Source organism: Salvelinus alpinus, chromosome 23 (genome assembly GCF_045679555.1).
Source record: "Salvelinus alpinus chromosome 23, SLU_Salpinus.1, whole genome shotgun sequence".
Classification (NCBI taxonomy): domain Eukaryota; kingdom Metazoa; phylum Chordata; class Actinopteri; order Salmoniformes; family Salmonidae; genus Salvelinus; species Salvelinus alpinus.
In genome coordinates, this window is record NC_092108.1 from 19,797,408 (window position 1) to 19,820,994 (window position 23,587).

Below are 23,587 nucleotides of genomic sequence, written 5' to 3' on the forward strand. Positions count from 1 at the left end.
AGATGAATAGTCACAGTAATGCTGTGTGTGTGTGTGTGTGTGTGTGTGTGTGTGTGTGTGTGTGTGTGTGTGTGTGTGTGTGTGTGTGCGCACGCTTACACTACCTCTCTGTGTTTCTGCACAGGTGGGTGTGTTTGTGTGTGCGGGTCCTGTTCTGGTCTTGGAGGTGAACCCACACTGCTCCAGTGAACTGGTGTGTGGCGATGCACTGGGCCAGCTCTACTTCCTCTCCTGGAGAGAATAACCACCCAGTGTACACACATACATTGTATACACGCACAGAGTCATAATTAACTTACTCTCACACAGATATACACTATATATACAAAAGTATGTGGACACCCCTTCAAATTAGTGGATTCGGCTATTTCAGCCACACATTTTACATTGACATTTTTGTCATTTAGCAGATGCACTTATCCAGAGTGACTAAAGGTTAGTGCATTCATCTTAAGATAGCTAGGTGGGACAACCACATATCACAGGCATAGAAAGTAAAAATGTTCCTCTAATGAGCTGTCAGAGCTAGGGGGGCCATGCAATCTCCATAGACAAACATTGGCAATAGAATGGCCTTACTGAAGAGCTCAGTGACTTTCAACGTGGCACTATCATAGGATGCCACCTTTCCAACAAGTCAGTTCGTCAAATTTCTGCCCTGCAGAACGGGACTACCGAAGCGTGTAAAACATTGTCTGTCCTCGGTTGCAACACTCACTACCGAGTTCCAAACTGCTTCAGGACATAACGTCAGCACAAGAACTGTTCGTCGGCAGCTTCTTGAAATGGGTTTCCATGCCGAGCAGCCACAGACAAGCCTAAGATCACCATGCACAATGCCAAGCGTCGGCTGGAGTGGTGTAAAGCTTGCCGCCATAGGACTCTAGAGCATTCTCTGGAGTGATGAATCATGCTTCACCATCTGGCAGTCCGACAGAGGAATCTGGGTTTGGCGGATGCCAGGAGAACGCTACCTGCCCCAATGCATAGTGCCAACTGTAAAGTTTGGTGGAGGAGGAATAATGGTCTGGGGATGTTTTTCATGGTTCGGGCTAGGCCCTTTAGTTCCAATGAAGGGAAATCTTACCGCTACAGCATAGAATTACATTTTAGATCATTTTGTGCTTCCAACTTTGTGGCAACAGTTTGGGGCAGGCCCTTTCCTGTTTCAGCATGACAATGCACCCATAGAGAAATGGTTTGTTGAGATCGGTGTGAGGAATTTGACTGGCCTGCACAGAGCCCTGACCTCAACCCCATTGAACACCTTTGGGATGAATTGGAACGCTGACTGCAAGCCAGGCCTTATCGCCCAACATCAGTGCTCGACCTCACTAATGCTCTTGTGGCTGAATGGAAGCAAGTCCCCGCAGCAATGTTCCAACATCTAGTGGATAGCCTTCCCAGAAGCGTGGAAGCTATTATAACAGCAAAGGGGAGACCAACTTCATATTAATGCCCATGATTTTGGAATGAGATGTTTGACAAGCAAGTGTCCACATACTTTTGGTCATGTAGTCTATCAGGACTACTGTACTTGAATGAATATTCTCTCAAGCAGCTCAATCAACACTACCTGCTACCTTCTACACACCATGTAATATGCATACTAATACCTCTACTTATATGTACATGCCTTTAAAACCTAAGAGAAAGACCTCTGAATGTTATTCAGCTATAATGCATGTAGTATGCAATAGTTACCTGAAATAGTGTGGGTGTGTGTGATCTATCTATCTCTTGCTCTCTCTCGCTCTCTCACACAGTACCAGTCAAAAGTTTGAACACAGCTACTCATTCAAGGGTTTTTCTTTACTTTGACTATTTTTTACATTAAAGAAATCAAAACTATGAAATGACACATGGAATCACATAGTAACCAAAAAAGTGTTATAAAATGTATATTGATTTGTTTATTTTAGATTCTTCAAAGTAGCCACCCTTTGCCTTGATGACAGCTTTGCACACTCTTAGTGTTCTCTCAACCAGCTTCACCTGGAATGCTTTTCCAACAGTCTTGAAGGAGTTCCCACATATGCTGAGCACTTGTTGGCTGCTTTTCCTTCACTCTGCGGTCCAACTCACCCCAAACCATCTCTGTAGGGTTGAGGTCGGGTAATTGTGGAGGCCAGGACATCACTCTCCTTCTTGGTCAAATAGCCCTTACACAGCCTGGAGGTGTGTTGGGTCATTGTCCTGTTGAAAAACAAATGTTAGTCCCACTAAGTGCAAACCATATGGGATGGCGTATCACTGAATGCTGTGGTAGCCATGCTGGTTAAGTGTGCCTTGAATTCTAGACATTGTCACCAGCAAAGCACCATCACACCTCCTCCTCCATGCTTCACGGTGGGAATCACACATGCGGAGATCATCCATTCACCTACTCTGCGTCTCACAAAGACACGGTGGTTGGAACCAAAAATCTAATTTGGACTCATCAGACCACAGGATAGCTTTCCACCAGTCTAATGTCCATTGCTTGTGTTTCTTGGCCCAAGCAACTCTTCTTATTAGTGTCTTTTTAGTAGTGATTTGCAGCAATTTGACCATGAATGACTGATTCACGCAGTCTCCTCTGAACAGTTGATGTTGAGATCTGTCTGTTACTTGAACTCTGAAGCATTTATTTGGGCTGCAACTTCTGAGGCTGTTAACTCAATGAAGCTATCCTCTGCAGCAGAGGTAACTCTGGGTCTTCCTTTCCTGTAGCGGTCCTCGTGAGAGCCAGTTTCATCATAGCACTAGATGGTTTCTGTGACTGCACTTGAAGAAATGTTCAAAGTTCTTGAAATGTTCCGCTTTGACTGACCTTGATGTCTTAAAGTAATGATGGACTGTCGTTTTCTCTTTGCTTATTTGAGCTGTTCTTGCCATGATATGGACTTAGCTCTGTTTGGTAAAAGACCATCTTCTCTATACCACCACTACCTTGTCACAACACAACTGATTAGCTCAAACACATTAAGAAGGGAAGAAATTCCACAAATTGTCACGTTCTGACCTTAGTTCCTTTGTTTTGTCTTTTGTTTTAGTATGGTCAGGGCGTGAGTTGGGTGGGTTGTCTATGTTAGTTTTTCTATGATTTTCTATTTCTGTGTTTGGCCTGATATGGTTCTCAATCAGAGGCAGCTGTCAATCGTTGTCCCTGATTGGGAACTATATTTAGGTAGCCTGTTTTCTGTTGGGTTTTGTGGGTGGTTATTTTCAGTCTTTGTGTGTATGCACCAGACAGAACTGTTTTCGGTTGTTTCTTTGTTGTTTTGTTATTCAGTGTTCAGTTTTGATTATTATTAAATATCATGAACACTTACCACGCTGCACCTGGGTCCTCACCTTCTTCCACCGACGACAGCTGTTACACAAATGAACTTTTAACAAGGCTCACCTGTTAATTGAAATGCATTCCAGGGGACTACCTCATGAAGCTGGTTGAGAGAATGCCAAGAGTGTGCAAAGTTGTCATCAAGGCAAAGGGTGGCTAATTTGTAGAATCTCTAATATAAAATAGATTTATTTGTTTTACACTTTTGTTTACTACATGATTCCATATGTGTTATTTCATAGTTTTGATGTCTTCACTATTATTCTACAATGTAGAAAATAGTACAAATAAAAACTCTGGAATGAGTAGGTGTCCAAACCTTTGACTAGTACTGTAAATGAAGTTTACAAAAAGTTGATTGTCTTTGTTCCCCAGCTGTGTGTCAAACAAGTTATATTCCTTTTCTTTTAATAAATACCATACCACATTTTCAGAATGGTTTCATTTGCTTGCATGGCTGACAATGGAGATAAGTTAAAACATTTCCTGACACTTGTGTTCAATGGTTCATAAAGACAGCAACATACCACCCTGCATCCTACTGCTGGCTTGCTTCTGAAGCTAAGCAGGGTTGGTCCTGGATGGTAAACTAGATGCTGCTGGAAGTGGTGTTGGAGGGCCAGTAGGAGGCACCCCCTCTGGTCTAAAACAATATCCCAATGCCCTAGGGCAGTGATTGGGGATATTGCCCTCTGTAGGGTGCCATCTTTCGGATGGGACGTTAAACAGGTGTCCTAACTCTCTGTGGTCACTAAAGATCCCATGGCACTTATCGTAGAGGTGTTAACCCCGGTGTCCTGGCTAAATTCCCAATCTGGCCATCATACCTTCACCTAATCATCCCCATCTTACAATTGGCTCGCTCATTCCCTCTCCCCTGTAACTATTCCCCAGGTCGTTGCTGTAAATGAGAATTTGTTTTCAGTCAACTAACTGGGATAAATAAACATCATTATTATTATTATTATTAAGGAACCATTTACTTTTTAATAAGAATGGTTGAAAGTGTTTTTGTATTTAACCCAGTGCGTTGAGCATTTAAAGATGCCTTTTATGCATTTATAACCATATGAGCTACGGCACTCTCCCCTGCATGTAGTTATGTACAGTGCGTTCGTAAAGTTTTCAGACCCCTTGACTTTTTCCACATTTTGTTACGTTACAGCCTTATTAAAAAATGGATCAATAATTTTTACTCAATCTACACACAATACCCCATAATGACAAAGCAAAACGTTTTTTCTTGCAAATGTATTAAAAATACCAATAGAAATAACTTATTTACATAAGTATTCAGACCCTTTGCTATAAGACTTGAAATTGAGCTCAGGTGCATTCTGTTTCCATTGATCATCCTTGAGATGTTTCTACAACTTGATTGGAGTCCACCTGTGGTAAATTCAATTGATTGGCCATGATTTGGAATAGCACACACTTGTCTATATTCGGTCCCACAGTTGACAGTGCATGTCAGAGCAAACACCAAGCCATCAGGTTGAAGGAATTGTCCGTAGAGCTCCGAGACATGATTGTTGTCGAGGCAAAGATCTGGGGAAGAGTACCAAAACATTTCTGCAGCATTGAAGGTCCCCAATAACAAAGTGGCCTCCATCATTCTTAAATGGAAGAAGTTGGAAACACCAAGACTCTTCCTTGAGCTGGCTGCCAGGACAAACTGAGCAATCAGGAGGGAGGGGCCTTGGTTAGGGAGGTGACCAAGAACCTGATGGTCACTCTGACAGAGCTCCTCTGTGGAGATGGGAGAACCTTCCAGAAAGACAACCATCTCTGCAGCACTCCACCAATCAGGCCTTAATAGTAGAGTGGCCAGACAGAAGCCACTCCTTAGTAAAAGGCACATGACAGCCATCTTAGAGTTTGCCAAAAGGCACCTAAAGGTCTCAGACCATGAGAAACAAGATTCTCTAGTCACGATCAAACTCTTTGGCCTGAAGGCCAAACGTCACGTCTGGAGGAAACCTGGCACCATCCCTACGGTGAAACTTGGTGGTGGCAGCATCATGCTGTGGGGATGTTTTTCAGCGACATGGGCTGGGAGACTAGTCAAGATCGAGGGAAAGATGAACGGAGCAAAGTACAGTGAGATCCTTGATGAAAACCTGCTCCAGAGCGCTCAGGACCTCAGACTGGGGTGAAGGTTCCCCTTCCAACAGGACAACGACCCTAACCACACAGCCAAGACAACGCAGAAGTGGCTTTGGGACAAGTCTCTAAATGTCCTAGTGGCCCAGCCAGAACCCAGACTTGAACCTGATCGAACATCTCTGGAGAGACCTGAAAATAGCTGTGTAGCGACCCTCCACATCCAAGCTGACAGAGCTTGAGAGGATCTGCAGAGAAGAATGGGAGAAACTCCCCAAATACAGGTGTGCCAAGCTTGTAGCGTTATACCCAAGAAGACTCAAGGCTGTAATCACTGCCAGAGGTGCTTCAACAAAGTACTGAGTAAAGGGTCTGAATATTTATGTAAATGTGATATTTCAGTTTTTTATTTTCAATAAAAAAATCTAAACCTGTTTTTGGTTTATAATTATGGGGTATTGTGTGTAGATTTGATGAGGGGGGAAAAAACTATTTAATAAATTTTGGAAAAGGCTGTGACGTAACAAAATGTGGAAAAAAGTAAAGGGGTCTGAATACTTTCCGAATGCACCGTATATATTTACTAAAAACAGAAGACATTCTACCATCTTGAATTCTTTAATGTCTTCTATTTTTGGTTAATATTAGTCTGCATGTAGAGCAGCCAAGAAAATGATTTTTAAAGGAATTATAATGCTATCTTGCAGCCGGTTGGGCCAGAATACATCCTGGTATTTTCCTTGCTAGTGCTATACCAAAGATATAACTACATTTATAACTAACTGATATTTGTGTGTCTAACTTTCTCACTCATTATGATTCACGCTTCATTGAGGATTATCCATAATCACGATAGCATCCAGATTAATGTAGAAATGTTTAGAAACATATTCTATTCCTATTTACAATAAAAGTGACCCCAATACATTATTTACCATACATTTATATTGGGAACAAAGTAATATGAAACACAACCAAAACAAACAGCTAATGAATGCAACAAGTTTGTCGAGTCACAAGCTTTATGTAGTAATTGCGTGCTAGAAACATGGGACCAAATACTAAACTTTTGACTACTTTCATACACATGTGAATTTGTCCCAATAGTTTTGGTCCCCTAAAATGGGGAACTATATACAAAAAGTGCTGTTATTTATAAACTGTTCACCCGATATGGATGAAAATACCTTCAAATGAAAGTTGAGTCTGCACTTTAACCCCATAGTACTTGTGTCATTTCAAATCCAAAGTGTACTTTTGAAACTCACTGTATAATTATCTTTGCCAAAGATGAATAGTGTAAACTTTTATATATGCTGATACCCTACAGTCAAATGTCAGCACCAGTAGAATAGAGTACCACAGTATGAGTTATAATACCCATAAAACCTAGCGGTCAAACAGGAAAATGGTTCCAATCGTTTTTCCACCATTCCTTTTTCACATAGAAAAAATAATGTAGGCTTACCCTGGTGTGATGTTTTGATAACAGTGTAAATCTCTAAGACAAGGTGACCTATCAAAATATTTGTCTGTATTTACCCCCCCCCCCCCTTAAAAAAAAAATGAAATGCTAATGTAGCTATCATAAATAACTACGAATGCCATGACGATGTGGACGAGACTGCCGAATCGAGGCAAAGGTAAGAATCTCTTGATTAACTAAAGTTAATTAAATTTAGTAATGAATAAATTGGCTACATTTCTTTCAATTGACAATTCTATGAACTATACTGTGCAAGTTTTAAATTGACACAATACCTGTTAGCAAAGGTGTCAGCTAGAGATTTGTAGTCTTGCATGATGTCTACTTTGATGCTTATTAGCATTTTTGAATCAGAGTAAATCGAGCTGAATATTTGATAAAAGTCAGATGTGTTTGGTTCTCAATGTCACGCCAGGGTAAGCATACACCAAACAGTGCCCTTATTTTAATTAGGTAAGAGGATATCATGTTACCATTGGTGTATTAAAATGAGAGTTAGGTCGATGTCACCCTATTCCTATAATAATCCCAATAGTGTAAAACTGCAGGTCACAATTCGTGGTGTTCCTGCATGTGGGCATTCCTGGATCTGTTTACCGGTTGTCTCCGCCTCCCGCTCGGGTGACACCGTGTACTAGCTATTTTGAAAGTTAGCGACATCATGTACTAACTAGCCCCCGCATTCCGTGTACCGGAGTCATTGACAAGCTAGCTAAACTAGCACACAGTGTACTTCGCTCACGCCTGCCCTCGCCGTCGTTAACAGAACTCGGGCAAAACAGAATTCTTTAAAACGCGACTTTTTTGGTCAATATATATGTCTATCCTACATGCAGACTAGAATAGACCCTGGTATTTGTTGTGCCAGTGCTAATTCTAACAATTTTGAAGGTTTGTTGCAATCTCATATTTACGGTAATAAATACTTAGGTCACGAGTTGTTGAACGGAAGTGCAATTGCGCACGCATCACGCGTTGTTTTAATTTATCGACATCTACGGCTTGTTTATTGAACATTAGCTTGGAAATTGTAGACTTTACTTAACACAGATAATACAAATCTGTAATTTGGGCTGGACAAGATGGCCAGCTGCAATTTTCAGGCGCAGTTTATATCCATTATGGAGATATTAGCTAAAGCAGCGGTAACCGAAATAAACAATCGTGTTGATGATAGCTGTGCTGTTATACGTTTGGAAATGACCCAAAGCCAGCGAGATATTGATGTACTGAAAAGGAAGTGTCAAATGATGGAGAGCGAGCTGAAGAAGACACGAGGACGAGTCAGTAGAAAAGGTAGTTGATGTGTTATTCATGTTAAATTGATTGCAAATGCAAAACGTAAATGTGTGAATAGCCCTAATATTTGACTGAATACAATTACTAGTATTTTCCCGTGTTTTATCCCATGGCATCAGAGAGATCTTCATATCCAGTCAAGATAGTTTTGAACAAGCAGAGGAGTAGTTCACAGTGGAGAGGCGGAGAGATGGCTGTTGAAGGGGACTCTCAACCCAAGGTGTGATACATCACATTTTAAAATGACACTTCTGATATTGGAATATCAGGACAATTTACTGCTTTTGTGTGATTCATGAGTATGAAAAGCATTAGACATGGGGTTTCCAGAGTAATAACCTCGAGTCCCTGTTACAGCCTACAGATGTGGAGCAGAGAGAGGCGACAGAGTCCATACTGATCAAAGATGAGACGGCAGAGGATGTGTGGAAGACTGACCCTCAGGAAGAGCTCAGGATCACTGGAGAGGGTGGGTGTGACCATAAGGGGTACTGCTCTGTCTGTCTATTGAAGACTGTGGTGTTTTATGTTCTGGCATATGTTCTGGCATATGTAGCGCACGTACAGTTCAGTTCTAAAGCAGTCATATTTTGCAACTGTTAAGGGTCTTTTGTTATGTTTATCTCCATATCTTTAGAGTCTGGTTCCAAACCTGGGAAACCACCATCCTTTGAGCAACGGCACTGTGATGAGGACTTCATCACACAACCCAATATATCTCCCAGAGACGCAGTGGAACATTACCCCAATTCTGCTCGTCCAGAGGAACCAGGCACACCCTGGCTTGCGTCTACAGAGGTGTTCAGCACAGAGCAGCGCCGGCCAGATGAGGACTCACTAGACCTAGTGAAGAATGAGAAAGAGGAGGAGCTGGATCAGACCACAACCCTGGCAGGACCTGACCAGTTTGTTATGGATGAGAATGATGGGCAGCTGTGGACCTCTGTGGATCCAGGCAGAGACACTGACCCTGATGGCCACCCAGATTTCTCCTTTCATTCCACAGAAGAGTACTCTCAGAATATCTCAATGGTCCCATCTCATAGTGGGCTGTCATCTGTTCCTACTATGACAGATGATGTAGGGCCATCGCTTCACTCTTCTATATGGAAACCACATGCTAACCTGTTCAGTGCTGCAAAACACATGAAAAGACATGTCAGGACATCGGCTGATGAGACTAGACAACAGATGTCAGAGGGACAGAGTAGTGAGATGCTGAATTCAAATAATGAAGGAAATAGTTTAGCTCTACAGCCAAGGCAGCATCAATACAGGGCTTCAGAAGCAACAGTGAGATTGAGTGAGTGCATGACAGGGTCAAACATGGCCACCACCTCCACCTTCTCTGGATACAGCCTGAGTCGCAGTAGTTTTAACATGGTGAAGAGAATGAGGACTCAGTGGAGATCAGGCGGCACCACCGAGAGGCGATTCAGCTGCACCTTCTGTGGGAAGAGCTTCCCGCGTTTCTGGCAGCTAAAAGAACACCTCCGGAGTCACACCGGAGAGAAACCGTACACCTGTGAACAGTGTGGCAGGAGTTTCACCAAGCAATGCAACCTGATCAGACATGCTGTAGTCCACAGCGGGGAGAAGCCCTACAAGTGCACACAGTGTGGGAAATGCTTCCCCCAGCGCTCCGGTATGAAGTCACATCAGAGAACTCACATAGGAGAAAGTCCAGTATCTCAATACGTGGTACCCGCATACCCAGGGGATCCACACACAAGTTTAATGTTGTCTCAGACCAGATGGAACAAATAGTTAATAATTGCATAGTTCTTTCTGTAACACTTTATGGGTAAATGTGGTACAGAAGGTAAAATGGTGTTCATGTTTGACTGTTAATGGCTCCTCACTTATAAAATAATTATCTATTTATTTAAAAACAAACAATATATTCTAATTTACAGTGAAAATGACTCCAAAATGACACACTACATTATTTACTTTTAATTTCTATTGGGCACAACATAATGAGTATAGAAAAGTTGGGCATACGCACATCCTTAAATGTGCTGGGCTAAGAAAGAATACATGTACAGATGAGGAAGGCCCTTCACACTGTTTATGCTCCCAATTCACTGCTTTATTGACACATTTTTGATCCAAACACAAAAAAAATGCTAGTGTTTCCAACAAGTTTGTAGTCACATGCATGTTGTAGTCATTGCGTGCTAGGACTATGGGACCAAATACTAAACTTTTGACAATGTAATACTGTTAAGTAAATTTGTCCAAATAGTTATGAAACTTTCATGGGGGAGGCTAGATCAAGGTCATACATTTCTAAACGGTAAAGAAGTTATGTATGAAAATACCCTCAAATAAAAGGTCACCTCATAAAACATTTGATGCAAAATGCTGGAGTATAGAGCCAAATGAAAAGTGTTAGCTTCATTTTCTAAATAAATACATAGGGGACTGTATATGAAGAGTTTTATTCCAAAACACTATATCCATTTTCAGAAATGTTAGTAAATTGGTGGTCACACCAGATACTGACGGTTTTCCTGATCTACACCCCAACCTTTTTTTGTTTTTAAAGGAATCTGACCAACAGATGCATATCTGTATTCCCAGTCATGATGAAATCCATAGATTAATTAAAAAAATTGGTCAATTGATTGATTTCCTTATATAAACTCTAACTCAGTAAAATCTTTGAAATTGTTACATGTTTTATGGTACGTATTGCTTTTTTGTTTACAAAAACTTACAGATTTACAGATCATTTCAAAACGTTTACATTTTTCCATAACAATGTGAAGAGGGTTTTTTTCTCTGCCTGCTTCATTTTATGGATAAAGAATCTGCCATGAAAAATAAACTAACAATGAAAGTTAAATCGGGGGTCCATATAATTTGTAGTTTATTTTATAATAAAATCTATCTCACTCCAAAATCTTGTGACATAAGAACAGTCCCAAAATAAATGGTCAAGAGTCACAACCACAAAATACACATTTGTTATCAATAGCAATTTTGAATCTGAGTACAATAAAGGTCTTTAGAGGGTAGATTCTGTGAATGAGTTTGTATGAAACTTCTTTCATCTTACTAGATACACAATATTTGCCAGACAACGAGACTTTGTTCCAGTTCGCTTGTAGTCCCAAAACCCAGCCATCCCTACGGGAAAAATGAATGGTGAAAGAATAGGGTTTTGAAATAAATGCCAAAAATAAGGTCTGAGGTTAACACAGGCTTAGATCTTATACATTTTGCTCTATGAAATAACCGCAGTCAGTTAACATGCCCTTTATGAATTATAAAGCCTTTATGTGCTTTTTTAAATGACATACATTCACATAGTGACATTAGCTGATTAAGAATATTTTATAGAAGAAAACATAAGATCTTATAAGCCTGTGTTTACCATATACCTTATTTTCGGTGTTTATCCCCCCCAAAAACCTCCATTTGTATTCTGCCTACATAAATATGCCATTACTAGCATGTCGAGATTGACTGATCTACAAAAAACATTGCAACATAAATAACTACTCAATATTATTTGTATATCAGTCAGTCACAATTTACCCATGATACATCACTGTTTTGATGCTCTCTAACACGGTCACATTGTTGCCTTTTATAAACTGCTACGGATTGTTTATTGCACATTAGCTTGGATATGGTCAACTATTTACTTCACAGAGCGATTACAAATCTGTCATTTGGGCTGGACAATATGTACAGCGGCAATTTTCAGGTGCAGTTGGTATCCATTATGGAGGTATTGGCTAAAGCAGCTGTAACAGAAATAAACAATCGTGTAGATGATAGCTGTGCTGTTATACGTTTGGAAATGACCCAAAGCCAGGGAGATATTGATGTACTGAAAAGGAAGTGTCAAATGATGGAGAGCGAGCTGAAGAAGACACGAGGACGAGTCAGTAGAAAAGGTAGTTGATGTGGTATTCATGTTAAATTGATTGCATATGCAAAATGTAAATGTGTAAATAGCCCTAATATTTGACTGAACACAATTATTTTCCCTTTTTTTACCTCATGTCATCAGAGAGATCTTCATATCCAGTCAATACTGTTTTGAACAAGCAGAGGAGTAGCTCACAGTGGAGGGATGACGATATGGCGTTGAAGGGGACTCTCAACCCCATGTGTGATACATCACCTTTTAGAGTTATAGAGACCTGAGCTCTTGGATCAATTCTGTCATTGGAATATCAGGAGAATGTTCTGCTTTTGTGTGATTCATGAGTATGAAAAGCATTAGATATGTGTTCATATACCCCTTCTGGGTAAACTCCCTCTTTACCTCTGTAACCTGCTCTTCTTCACCGCTAGCAGTTACCAGATCCGGTCTACTAGGTGGTTGCTACTTAAAGTCCCCAGGGCCGTTACTGAGTTAGGCAAGACTGCCTTCTTTATTGTTCACCAGAGGCATGACCTTTTCTACAAAGTATGTTTAAACTAGATGTATTAGTCTAGTGCCCCTCAATTACTTTAAAACTCTGGTACAAAACTCTGTTCAGGAGGAGTGTAAATGTTTCCTGTAGGCTGGATTGTATTGCTGTGCTGATTGTGTTGTGTTTTAAGTGTTGTAATGTATTGATTGCTGCTGCCTTCTTGGCCAGGTCTCCCTTGCAAAATGGACTGTGTCTCAATGGGATTTTCCTGGTTGAATAAAGGTAATATAAATACATATATGGTGTGTGTCCAGAGTAATAACCTCAGTCCCTGTTACAGCCTGCAGAGTGGAGACTGAACCCATACTGATCAAAGATGAGACAGCAGAGGACGTGTGGAAGACTAACGCTCAGGAAGAGCTCAGGGCAACTGGAGAGGGTGGGTTTGACCATAAGGGGCACTGCTCTGTCTATGGAAGACTGTGTGGGTGTGGTGGTATGCACGTTCCAAATTGCTACATTGGTGTTGGGTGTTTTATGTTCTGGCATATGTAGCGCACGGACACACAGTTCTAAAGCAGTCATGTTTTGCAACTGTTAAGGGTCCTTTGTAATGTTTCTTAATATTTTTGCCCAAATCTTTAGAATCTGGTTTCAAGCCTGGGAAACCACCATCCTTTGAGCAACGGCACTGTGATGAGGACTTCATCACACAACCCAACACATCTCCTGAACACTCAGTGGAACATTACCCCAATTCTGATCGTCCAGAGGATCAGATCTACAAAGGTGTTCAGCACAGAGCAGCACCGGCCAGCCGAGGACGAGGACTCACTTGATCTAGTGAAGGATGAGGAGCTGGATCAGACCACGACCCTGGCAGGACCTGACCAGTTTGTCATGGATGAGACTGATGGGCAGCTGTGGACCTCTGTGGATCCAGGCAGAGACACTGACCCTGATGGCCACCCAGATTTCTCCTTTCATTCCACAGAAGAGTACTCTCAGAATATCTCAATGGTCCCATCTCATAGTGGTCTGCCATCTGTTCCTACTATGACAGATGAAGTAGGGCCATCGCTTCACTCTTCTATATGGAAACCACATGCTAACATGTTCAGTGCAGCAAAACACATGAAAAGACATATCAGGACAATGGCTGATGAGACTAGACAACAGATGCCAGAGGGACAGAGCAGTGAGAGGCTAAACTCAAATAATGAAGGAAATAGTTTAGCTCTACAGTCAAGACAGCATCAATACAGGGCTTCAGAAGCAACAGTGAGATTGAGTGAGTGCATGACAGGGTCAAACATGGCCACCACTTCCACCTTCTCTGGATACAGCCTGAGTCACAGTAGTTTTAACATGGTGAAGAGAATGAGGACTCAGTGGAGATCAGGCGGCACCACCGAGAGGCGTTTCAGCTGCACCTTCTGTGGGAAGAGCTTCCAGCGTCTCTGCCAGCTCAAAGAACACCTCCGGAGTCACACCGGAGAGAAACCGTACACCTGTGAACAGTGTGGCAGGAGTTTCACCAAGCAGTGCAACCTGATCAGACATGCTGTGGTCCACAGCGGGGAGAAGCCCTTCGACTGCACACAGTGTGGGAAATGCTTCCCCCAGCGTTCTGGTATGAAGTCACATCAGAAAACTCACATAGGAGAGAGTCCAGTGTCGTAGTACGTGATACCCGCATACCCATGGTATCCACACACAAGTTTAATGTTGTCTCATACCAGATGGAACAAATAGGTCATAATTGCATAGTAACACTTTCTATGTGAAAAATACACTACGGAAGTTTTTAGAAATTTTGACAAGCTCTTCCTCCTTTTTTATTTAACTAGGCAAGTCAGTTGGGCTGTCGTTTCTGAGATACTGGATCCAGCGCGCCTGGCACAGATGATCATACCACGCTCAAAGTCGCTTCGGTCACTCGTTTTGGCCATTCTAACATTCAATCAAGTAGTAACTTATTTTACCTTTATTTAACTAGGCAAGTCAGTTAAGAACAAATTAACTGAATGCCTCCTGTCTGCCTGCTTTATATAGCAAGCCACTGTCTTTAGGAGCGATCCATTTTTTGTCAACGCGGTGGTGTACCTTTAAACTGGCCTGTGAGTGTATAATGAAATTAAGTTTACATGACACTGGTTTCCCAGCTGTGTGTCATACAAGTTATATCCATTTTCCTTTAGTAAATACCATACCACCGTTTCAGAATGGTTTCATTAGGTTGTGTGGAGAATGGAAATGACAATATTTGATCATATATAAACTGAGTTATGAATGGTTGAAGAAAGTGTCTTGTATTTTACCTTAGTGCATTGTGCATTTAAATGCATATACAGTGCCTCAAAGACAGTATTCATACCCCTTGACTTACACATTTTGTGTTAGTCTGAATTCAAAATTGATATTTGTTCTCACTCATCTACACACTTTACCCCACGATGACAGAGTGAAAACATGTTTTTAGAAATGTTTGTTGATTTCTTGAAAATGCTATACAGAAATATCTCATTTACATAAGTATTCACATACCTGAGTCAGCTTTGGCAACGATTACAGCTGTGAGTCTTTCTGGGTAAATTCCTAAGAGCTGTACAATATATGCAGATTATTCTTTTAAAAATTCTTCAAGGTTGTCGAGTTGGTTGTTGATCATTGATCATAGATTTAAGCCAATTTAAGTCGAAATTGTAACTAGGCCACTCAGGAACATTCAATGTCGTCTTTGTAAGCAACTCCGGTGTATATTTGGCCTTGTGTTTTAGGTGTTTTGTCCTGCTGAAAGGTGAACTTGTCTCCCAGTGTCTGTTGGAAAGCAGACAACCAGGATTTACTCTAGGATTTTGCCAGTGCTTAGCTCTATTTTAATTTTATCCTAAAACAAAAACTATTGACAAGCATACCCATAACATGCAGCCACCACCATGCTTGAAAATATGAAGAGTGGTACTCAGTGATGTGTTGGATTTTCCCCAAACATAATGCTTTGTATTCAGGACAAAGTTAATTTCTTTGAAACATTTCTTTGCAGTTTTACTTTACTGCCTTATTGCAAACAGGATGCATATTTTGGAATATTTTATTTTCTGTACAAGCTTCCTTCTTTTCACTCTGTAATTTATGTTAGTATTGTGAAGTAACTACAATGTTATTGATCAATTCTGTAACTGTTTTAAAGTCACCATTGGCCTCATGGTGAAATCCCTGAGCGGTTTCCTTCCTCTTCAGCAACTGAGTTAGGAAGGACACCTATATCTTTGTAGTGACTGGGGGGTGTATTGTTACACCATCCAAAGTATAATTAATAACTTCACCATGCTCAGAGTGTTATTCAATGTCCTGTTTTTTTTTACCCATCTACTAATAGGTGCCCTTCTTTGCGAGGCATTGGAAAACCTCGCTGGTCTTTGTGGTTGAAACTCACTGCTCGTCTAGGGACCTTACAGATAATTGTATGTGTTGGGTACAGAGATGAGCTAGGCATTCAAAAATCATGTTAAACACTAGTTCATTCAACTTATTATGTGACTTGTTAAGCAAATGTTTACTCCTGAACTTATTTAGGCTTGCCATAACAAAGGAGTTGAATACTTATTGACTCGATACATAAAACAAAAAAAAACATAATTCCACTTTGACATTATTGGGTATGTGTATAGGCTAGTGACAAAAATATCAATTTTAAATTCAAGCTTTAACGCAACAAAATGTAGAAAATGAATACTTTCTGAAGCCACTCTAGCATTTATAACCATGTGAGCCACTGCACTGCACTCTCCCGTACATGTAGCTATATCTATTTACTTAAAATAGAAGACATTTTACTATCAACATTTGTATATTTTTTTGTCAATAGATATGGTTGCCCTACATGCAGACTAGACTACCCCAACTGGCCGCAAGATGGCGGTATTATTCATTTTACGTTGTTGATAAGATCACAAACGACGTAAAAGGAATAATACAACGAAAGATTTTTATAACTAAACCAAGATAGAACACCACTTGTCGTTTCCAACGGAAACAAATTAGTCATAGTGGGCAGAACAAGCAAGGAGGTGGGCAGAGCCAAGCATGCGCTAGTGATATCCTATTGGCACGTTTTAGAATGCGTCTGCATATTTCCGTTAGGGAACGCCCACTCTGAAGTGCGCATGTGCAATAACTCAATACGCCTTTGCGCTCCTAAACAGCGCGATTTTTTACAACTTTTGCAGAAAGGTAAAGTCTATAAAAGTTAGTCCACTCTGTTGATAACGTTCTATTTTTGTGAACAGAAAACTGCATTGAGATCAAATGTTTAATCGATTAGAAAATTTGCAGAATGTTGGCAAAATGTATCTCATTCTATCTTCTCCCAGTTGGCTTCCTCTCCCTACCATATTTGGTAGTGAGTGGAAACGCCAACCGGATGCTTCACATTTATACATCCAGTGAAATATCTCTCATTGTTCTATCTGTGATACCGCTGTCTTGCGACTGGTTGGGCTAGAATACGCTTTAGTCCCGCAGGTGCTATTTTTAAACGAAAGCGAGGTTGACGTGGGAAACCACCGGAAGTTGCTAGTCAAAACAATGGCGTGGACTAGTTTAAAACTGTTCAAATCGAATTTTATTTGTCACATGCGCCAAATACAACAGGTGTAGTAGACCTTACAGTGAAATGCATACTTACAAGCCCTTAACCAACAAAGCAGTTAAAACAAAAAAGAAGAAATATGACATAATTAATCAGCAACAATATAACTGTAGCATATACAGAGGGTTCCGTTACAGAGTCAATGTGCCGGGTCACCGGTTAGTCAAGGTAATATGTACATGTAGGTAGAAGTAAAGTGACTATGCATGGATAATAAACAGAGTAGCAGCAGCGTAAAAATGGTGGTGTGGACAATGCAAATAGTATGGGTAGCCATTTGATTAACTGTTCAAGAGTCTTATGGCTTGGGCATAAAATCTGTTAAGAAGCCTTTTTGACCTAGACTTGGCGCTCTGGTACCGCTTGCCGTGCGGTAGCAGAGAGAACAATCTATGACCAGGGTGGCTGGAGTCTTGACACCGCCTGGTATAGAGGTCCTGGGTGGCAAGAAGCTTGGCCCCAGTGATGTACTGGGCCGTACGCACTACCCTCTGTAGTGCCTTGCGGTCGGAGACAGAGCAGTTGGCATACCAGGTCGTGATGCAACCAGTCAGGATGCTCTCGATGGTGCAGCTGTAGAATTTTTTGAGGATCTGAAGACCATGCCAAATCTTTTCAGTCTCCTGAGGGTGAATAGGTGGGGTTGTGCCCTCTTCACGACTGTCTTGGTGTGTTTAGACCATGACAGTTTGTTGGTGATGTGGACACCAAGGAATTTGAGGCTCTCAACCTGCTCCACTACAGCCCCGTCGATGATAATGGGGTCATGTTCGGTCCTCCTTTTTCTGTAGTCCACAATCATCTCCTTTGTCTTGATCACGTTGAGGGAGAGTTTATTATCATCATTGTCGGTGATCAGGCCTGTTGTGTTGTTGTCGTGGCAAACTTGATAGTGTTGGAGTTGTGCCTGGCCATGTAGTCATGGGTGAACATGGAGTACAGGTGGTGACTAAGCACGCACCCCTGAAGGGCCCCTGTGTTGAGGATCAGTGTGGCAGATGTGTTGTTACCTACCCTTACCACCTGGGGGCGGCCCGTCAGGAAGTCCAGGATCCAGTTGCAGAGGAAGGTGTTTAGTCCCAGGGTCCTTAGCTTACTGATGAGCTTCGTGGGCATTATGGTGTTGAACATTGAGCTGTAGTCAATGAACAGCATTCTCACATAGGTGTTCCTTTTGTCCAGGTGGGAAAGGGCAGTGTGGAATGCAATAGAGATTGCATCATCTGTGGATCTGTAGGGGTGGTATGCAAATTGGAGTGGGTCTAGGGTTTCTGGGATAATGGTGTTGATGTGAGCCATGACCAGCCTTTCAAAGCACTTCATGGCTACAGATGTGAGTGCTACAGGTCGGTAGTCATTTAGGCAGGTTACCTTGGTGTTCTTAGGCACAGGGACTATGGTGGTCTGCTTGAAACATGTTGGTATTACAGACTCAGTCAGGGACAGGTTGAAAATGTCAGTGAAGACACTTGCCAGTTGGTCAGTGCATGCTCGGAGTACACGTCTTGGTAATCCGTCTGGCCCTGCGACCTTGTGAATGTTGACCTGTTTAAAGGTCTTATATCGGCTACGGAGAGCGTGATCACACAGTCATCCAGAACAACTTATGCTCTCATACATCGACTTATATCGATAAATGGGCAGATGAAGACGACAGACTGCTCAAGGCAGTCCAACTGAAAGGTTACAGTAACTGGATCGAGGGTTACGTTCACGATGTACAAGGTAAGATTATGTATATGTGGGTTTTTTTTGCAGCCAGTTTGTTGCTAGCTCGGTAGCTACTGTTAACAGTAGTTGGCTAACGTAATGTCGTACGTAGGCTGAAAATGGTGTAAAATTGCCATTTTAACATGTCTTATTTGACAATATTACTGAATGTTTTCAGCTATTGCTACATCCAACCTTTGTAGCTAAGTAGTTAGCTAATGTTCCCTGTTTTGTTGTGGCTGTGCTTACCATCTTTGTTTAAGACTCAAGTATGGTTTCACAGTCAGGAGTGAGTGAGGCAGGTGTAGGGTGCATTCGTAAATTCCCTCAGGCTATCTACTCCGATTTCAGAGCACTCTCGTCTGAGTGTGCCAGAGTGCAGAATAGCGGATTTATTTATGAACGTTCAACACCCATTGAATATGGCCGGTGTCAGTAAACGTTGGCAAAAAAAGTATAATTCAATTATTGCTAGAAGCCCAGTTAGTCATCAACGCTCTGGATAACATGAACCAGCCTAACCAGCTCTGCTAGGGCGAGTAAAATCAAATCTAATCACATTTTATTGGTCACATACACATGGTTAGCAGATGTCATTGCAAGTGTAGCGAAATGCTTGTGCTTCTAGTTCCGACAGTGCAGTAATATCTAACAGTAATCTAACAATTCCACAACAACTACCTAATACACACAAATCTAAGTAAAGGGATGGAATAAGAATATATACATATAAATATATGGATGAGCGATGACCGAGCGGCATAGGCAAGACGCAATAGATGGTATAAAATACATTATATACAGTTGAAGTCGGAAGTTTACATACACTTAGGTTGGAGTCATTAAAACTCGTTTTTCAACCACTCCACAAATTTCTTGTTAACAAACTGTAGTTTTGGCAAGTCGGTTAGGACATCTACTTTGTGCATGACACAAGTAATTTTTCCAACAATTGTTAACAATCAGATTATTTCACTTATAATTCACTGTATCACACATTTAGTGGGTCAGAAGTTTACATACACTAAGTTGACTGTGCCTTAAACAGCTTGGAAAATTCCAGAAAATTATATCATGGCTTTAGAAGCTTCTGATAGGCTAATTGACATCATTTGAGTCAATTGGAGGTGTACCTGTGGATGTATTTCAAGTCCTACCTTCAAACTCGTGCCTCTTTGCTTGACAACATGGGAAAATCAAAAGAAATCAGCCAAGACCTCAGAAAAACAATTGTACTCCGCAAGTCTGGTTCATCCTTGGGAGCAATTTCCAAACGCCTGAAGGTACCACGTTCATCTGTACAACAATAGTATGCAAGTATAAACACCATGGGACCACGCAGCCATCATACCGCTCAGGATGGAGACGCGTTCGGTCTCCTAGAGATGACTGTACTTTGGTGCGAAAAGTGCAAATCAATCCCAGAACAACAGCAAAGGACCTTGTGAAGATGCTGGAGGAAACAGGTACAAAAGTATCTATATCCACAGTAAAACGAGTCCTATATCGACAACCTGAAAGGCCGCTCAGCAAGGAAGAAGCCACTACTCCAAAACCACCATAAAAAAACCAGACTACGATTTGCAACTGCATGTGGGGACAAAGATCGTACTTTTTGGAGAAATATCCTCTGGTCTGATGAAACAAAAATAGAACTGTTTGGCCATAATGACCATCGTTATGTTTGGAGGAAAAAGGGGGAGGCTTGCAAGCCGAAGAACACCATCCCAACCGTGAAGCACGGGGGGGGGGCAGCATCATGTTGTGGGGTGCTTTGCTGCAGGAGGGACTGGTGCACTTCACAAAATAGATGGCATCATGAGGATGGAAAGTTATGTGTATATATTGAAACAACATCTCAAGACATCAGTCAGGAAGTTAAAGCTTGGTCGCAAATGGGTCTTCCAAATGGACAATGACCCCAAGCATACTTCCAAAGTTGTGGCAAAATGTCTTAAGGACAACAAAGTCAAGGTATTGGAGTGGCCATCACAAAGCTCTGACTTCAAGCCTATAGAAAATTTGTGGGCAGAACTGAAAAAGCGTGTGAGAGCAAGGAGGCCTACAAATCTAACTCAGTTACACCAGCTCTGTCAGGAGGAATGTGCCAAAATTCACCCAACTTACTGTGGGAAGCTTGTGGAAGGCTACCCGAAATGTTTGACCCAAGTTAAACAATTTAAAGGCAATGTTACCAAATACTAATTGAGTGTATGTAAACTTCTGACCCACTGGGAATGTGATGAAAGAAATAAAAGCTGACATAAATAATTCTCTCTACTATTATTCTGACATTTCACATTCTTAAAATAAAGTGGTGATCCTAAATGACCTAAGACGGAATTTATTAGAATTAAATGTCAGAATTGTGAAAAACAGTTTAAATGTATTTGGCTAAGGTGTATGTAAACTTCTGACTTCAACTGTACATATGAGATAAGTAATGCAAGATATGTAAACATTATTAAAGTGACTAAAATGGTCAGTGAGGTGTTCTCTCATTTGTGTCTGGAAGTAGCTAGCAAGTTAGCCAACATTAGCCGTTAGCTTGGGTGCTTGACTGAGTTTGTGAGGTGTGCGCTCTGAATTTACAAACTGACAACCCTCTGAATTTACGGATGCCCAGAGTGCACTCTGGCACTCCAGATTGAATTTACGAACACACCCTACGGGTGAGGTCAGTGTCATTTTGCTCAATGCGAAATAATGATCCGTACATAATTCATGTAGTTTGCTGGTCAGTTAGGTAAATGGGGGTGTCAATTGAATATGTCAGTTTCTACATGCAAATTAGGATAAGATTACTTTAGAAAAAGCCGGATAATGAGCTTGGATGCAAGACTCGACTAGCAATTGTGGTGGTATGTGTTCTAGTCGTGTGCTAAAATGCCACGAACTGTGCGATCTGTGTGTCAAATGTACAACATTTTTTATTTGCATCCAGAATAATAAATTGTTAAAATAATTAATAGCCACTTTCTCTGAAATGACATCCCTTTATATTCAAGTTCAGCCTGTTTCAATTCGCAACATGATTTCAAATCTGCTTACTAAACACGCTGCTGAAATGCAAATGTTTATGGATTTAATTAGATTTAATAGACCAAATTGAATAATTTTGGCCCTACCAGAAGTTACAATAACAATACTTTGTAGTCTTTTTTAAATCACTGTTGAAAATCTGTAAATCTATGCAATAATCAAAGGTTTTGTTATTCATTTCAGGCAAGTACTCTGTTATGCATTGTTCTCCTTTTGGTTTCTCCTTTGTTTTAGCTTAAGTAAAAAAAGTTTTTTTTTAAAGACAATTTAACCTTTATTTAACTAGGCAAGTCAGTTAACAAATTATTATTTACAATGATGGCCTACCCCGGCCAAACCCGGGCCAATTGTGCGCTGCCCTATGGGACTCCCAATCACGGCCGGATGTGATACAGCCTAGATAAGTTCATGCATTACGGAATTGTATGGACAATCCATATCATTCTGTTCTTACTGTGAATTGAAATAAATATTAGGCCTACTTGTCTAACTCAAGTCTCTATTTTTGTCCCGCAGGTGGAGTTCTCCTCTGAAAGTCCATTCATCATGGAGACTAAATACAACTGCAAAGCTGGCCAGGGACAGTGCAACCATGCCATCTGTTTACTGTAAACCTTAGCTCATTACATTAAAATGTGCTACACCTCTGTTCCACCAACAGATCTCTAAACATCCTTGCCTCAAACATTCCCCCACATATGGCAGGCCTGAATTCCAAACCTGTAAAGACAGTTAAATTATCTAAAGTAAAGCCACCTTAGGAAAGACAATGCACCTGCCAACAAGGTCCAGAGGACTTGAGGGGATAAATAAGTGTGTTTACTTGATTCAGTGATTTACCTGACTTTGAAATCTGTTTATAATTCCAGTTACATGATTAAAAAATGGCTATAATTGAAGTTATCCTATGTTTGAAGCTTGAGCTTTTAAAGAATTGTGTTCATAATTGTTGTGAAATGATTGATGCTGGAGACCTGTATTTTGATAAGTCATTGTTTAGAGAGAAAAAAAATCTGGTAGAAATGCAATAGATTGATGTACTGTACATCACAGAATTTCAGGGTTCTCCCTTAAAGGGTTAAAGTGGTGCTGTACATTACACAAATGTATAAGTTCTTACAATAAACAAGAATTCTTAATTCATGTGCATATAGTGAAGGTGGGTAGGGGCACAAGATAAATGTTCTATAAAACAGTGACCCTTGGAAAGTTGAGTACAGGACATACCAACAGCTGGTTAACTGAACCGGCGAGTGTCAACTCTAAGCCTGGCAATCGGCTTTCAGGGTGTCCGTCTGAACCTCGTGTAGAACATGATCGAACGGTATCCTTTCAGTTGAGCGTACGAGCTCTTTCGCCTCTCTAACGGAAGTTGATGCTGTTGCTATGCAACCTCTTGCTAGCTAGTTAGCACAACAAATTACTAGTTAGACCTTTTACGACTTTGGGTGTGCTCTTAAATTCAATCTGGAGTGCCAGAGTGCGCTCGTAAATTCAGAGTGTTGTCCGTTTGTAAATTCAGAGCGTTTCACTCTCGGAGCGCAGACACAAGACGTATGTGGCAGGGTCCACAGGCAATTACGGACCAAAAA

At 41.1% G+C, this 23,587-nt stretch overlaps 3 protein-coding genes and 1 long non-coding RNA gene across 7 annotated transcripts in view; all 4 read left to right on the plus strand.

Moving 5' to 3' along the window:
- Nucleotides 1–3,752, plus strand: part of tep1 (telomerase-associated protein 1) — a 28,130-nt gene extending 24,378 nt beyond the window's left edge. For all 3 annotated transcript variants that reach the window (XM_071361393.1, XM_071361395.1, XM_071361394.1), the window contains one exon: nt 125–3,752. In XM_071361393.1, coding sequence (XP_071217494.1) covers nt 125–244 — 120 coding nt within the window. In that variant the 3' untranslated portion in view covers nt 245–3,752. The remainder of the gene's footprint in view (nt 1–124) is intronic.
- A 2,892-nt stretch (nt 3,753–6,644) lies between these two features.
- On the plus strand, nt 6,645–11,064 carry LOC139550479 (zinc finger protein 572-like). Of its 2 annotated transcripts, none has more exons than XM_071361404.1 (4): nt 6,645–7,071; nt 8,333–8,433; nt 8,571–8,682; nt 8,851–11,064. In XM_071361404.1, the coding sequence occupies exons 1-4, from the start codon at nt 7,035–7,037 to the stop codon at nt 9,978–9,980; spliced, it is 1,380 nt and encodes a 459-aa protein (XP_071217505.1). In that variant the 5' UTR covers nt 6,645–7,034; the 3' UTR covers nt 9,981–11,064. The 2 variants fall into 2 exon arrangements, with proteins under 2 accessions (XP_071217505.1, XP_071217504.1); XM_071361403.1 differs by lacking the exon at nt 6,645–7,071 and adding an exon at nt 7,092–8,210.
- A 165-nt stretch (nt 11,065–11,229) lies between these two features.
- On the plus strand, nt 11,230–16,136 carry LOC139550487 (zinc finger protein 16-like). Its single transcript, XM_071361412.1, has 2 exons — nt 11,230–13,028; nt 13,235–16,136. The coding sequence occupies exons 1-2, from the start codon at nt 12,966–12,968 to the stop codon at nt 14,270–14,272; spliced, it is 1,101 nt and encodes a 366-aa protein (XP_071217513.1). The 5' UTR covers nt 11,230–12,965; the 3' UTR covers nt 14,273–16,136.
- A 2,528-nt stretch (nt 16,137–18,664) lies between these two features.
- On the plus strand, nt 18,665–22,889 carry LOC139550488 (uncharacterized). The gene is made up of 2 exons (XR_011670053.1): nt 18,665–18,968; nt 22,512–22,889. It is a non-coding gene; the product is annotated as an uncharacterized lncRNA (long non-coding RNA).
- Nucleotides 22,890–23,587: the final 698 nt, after the last annotated feature.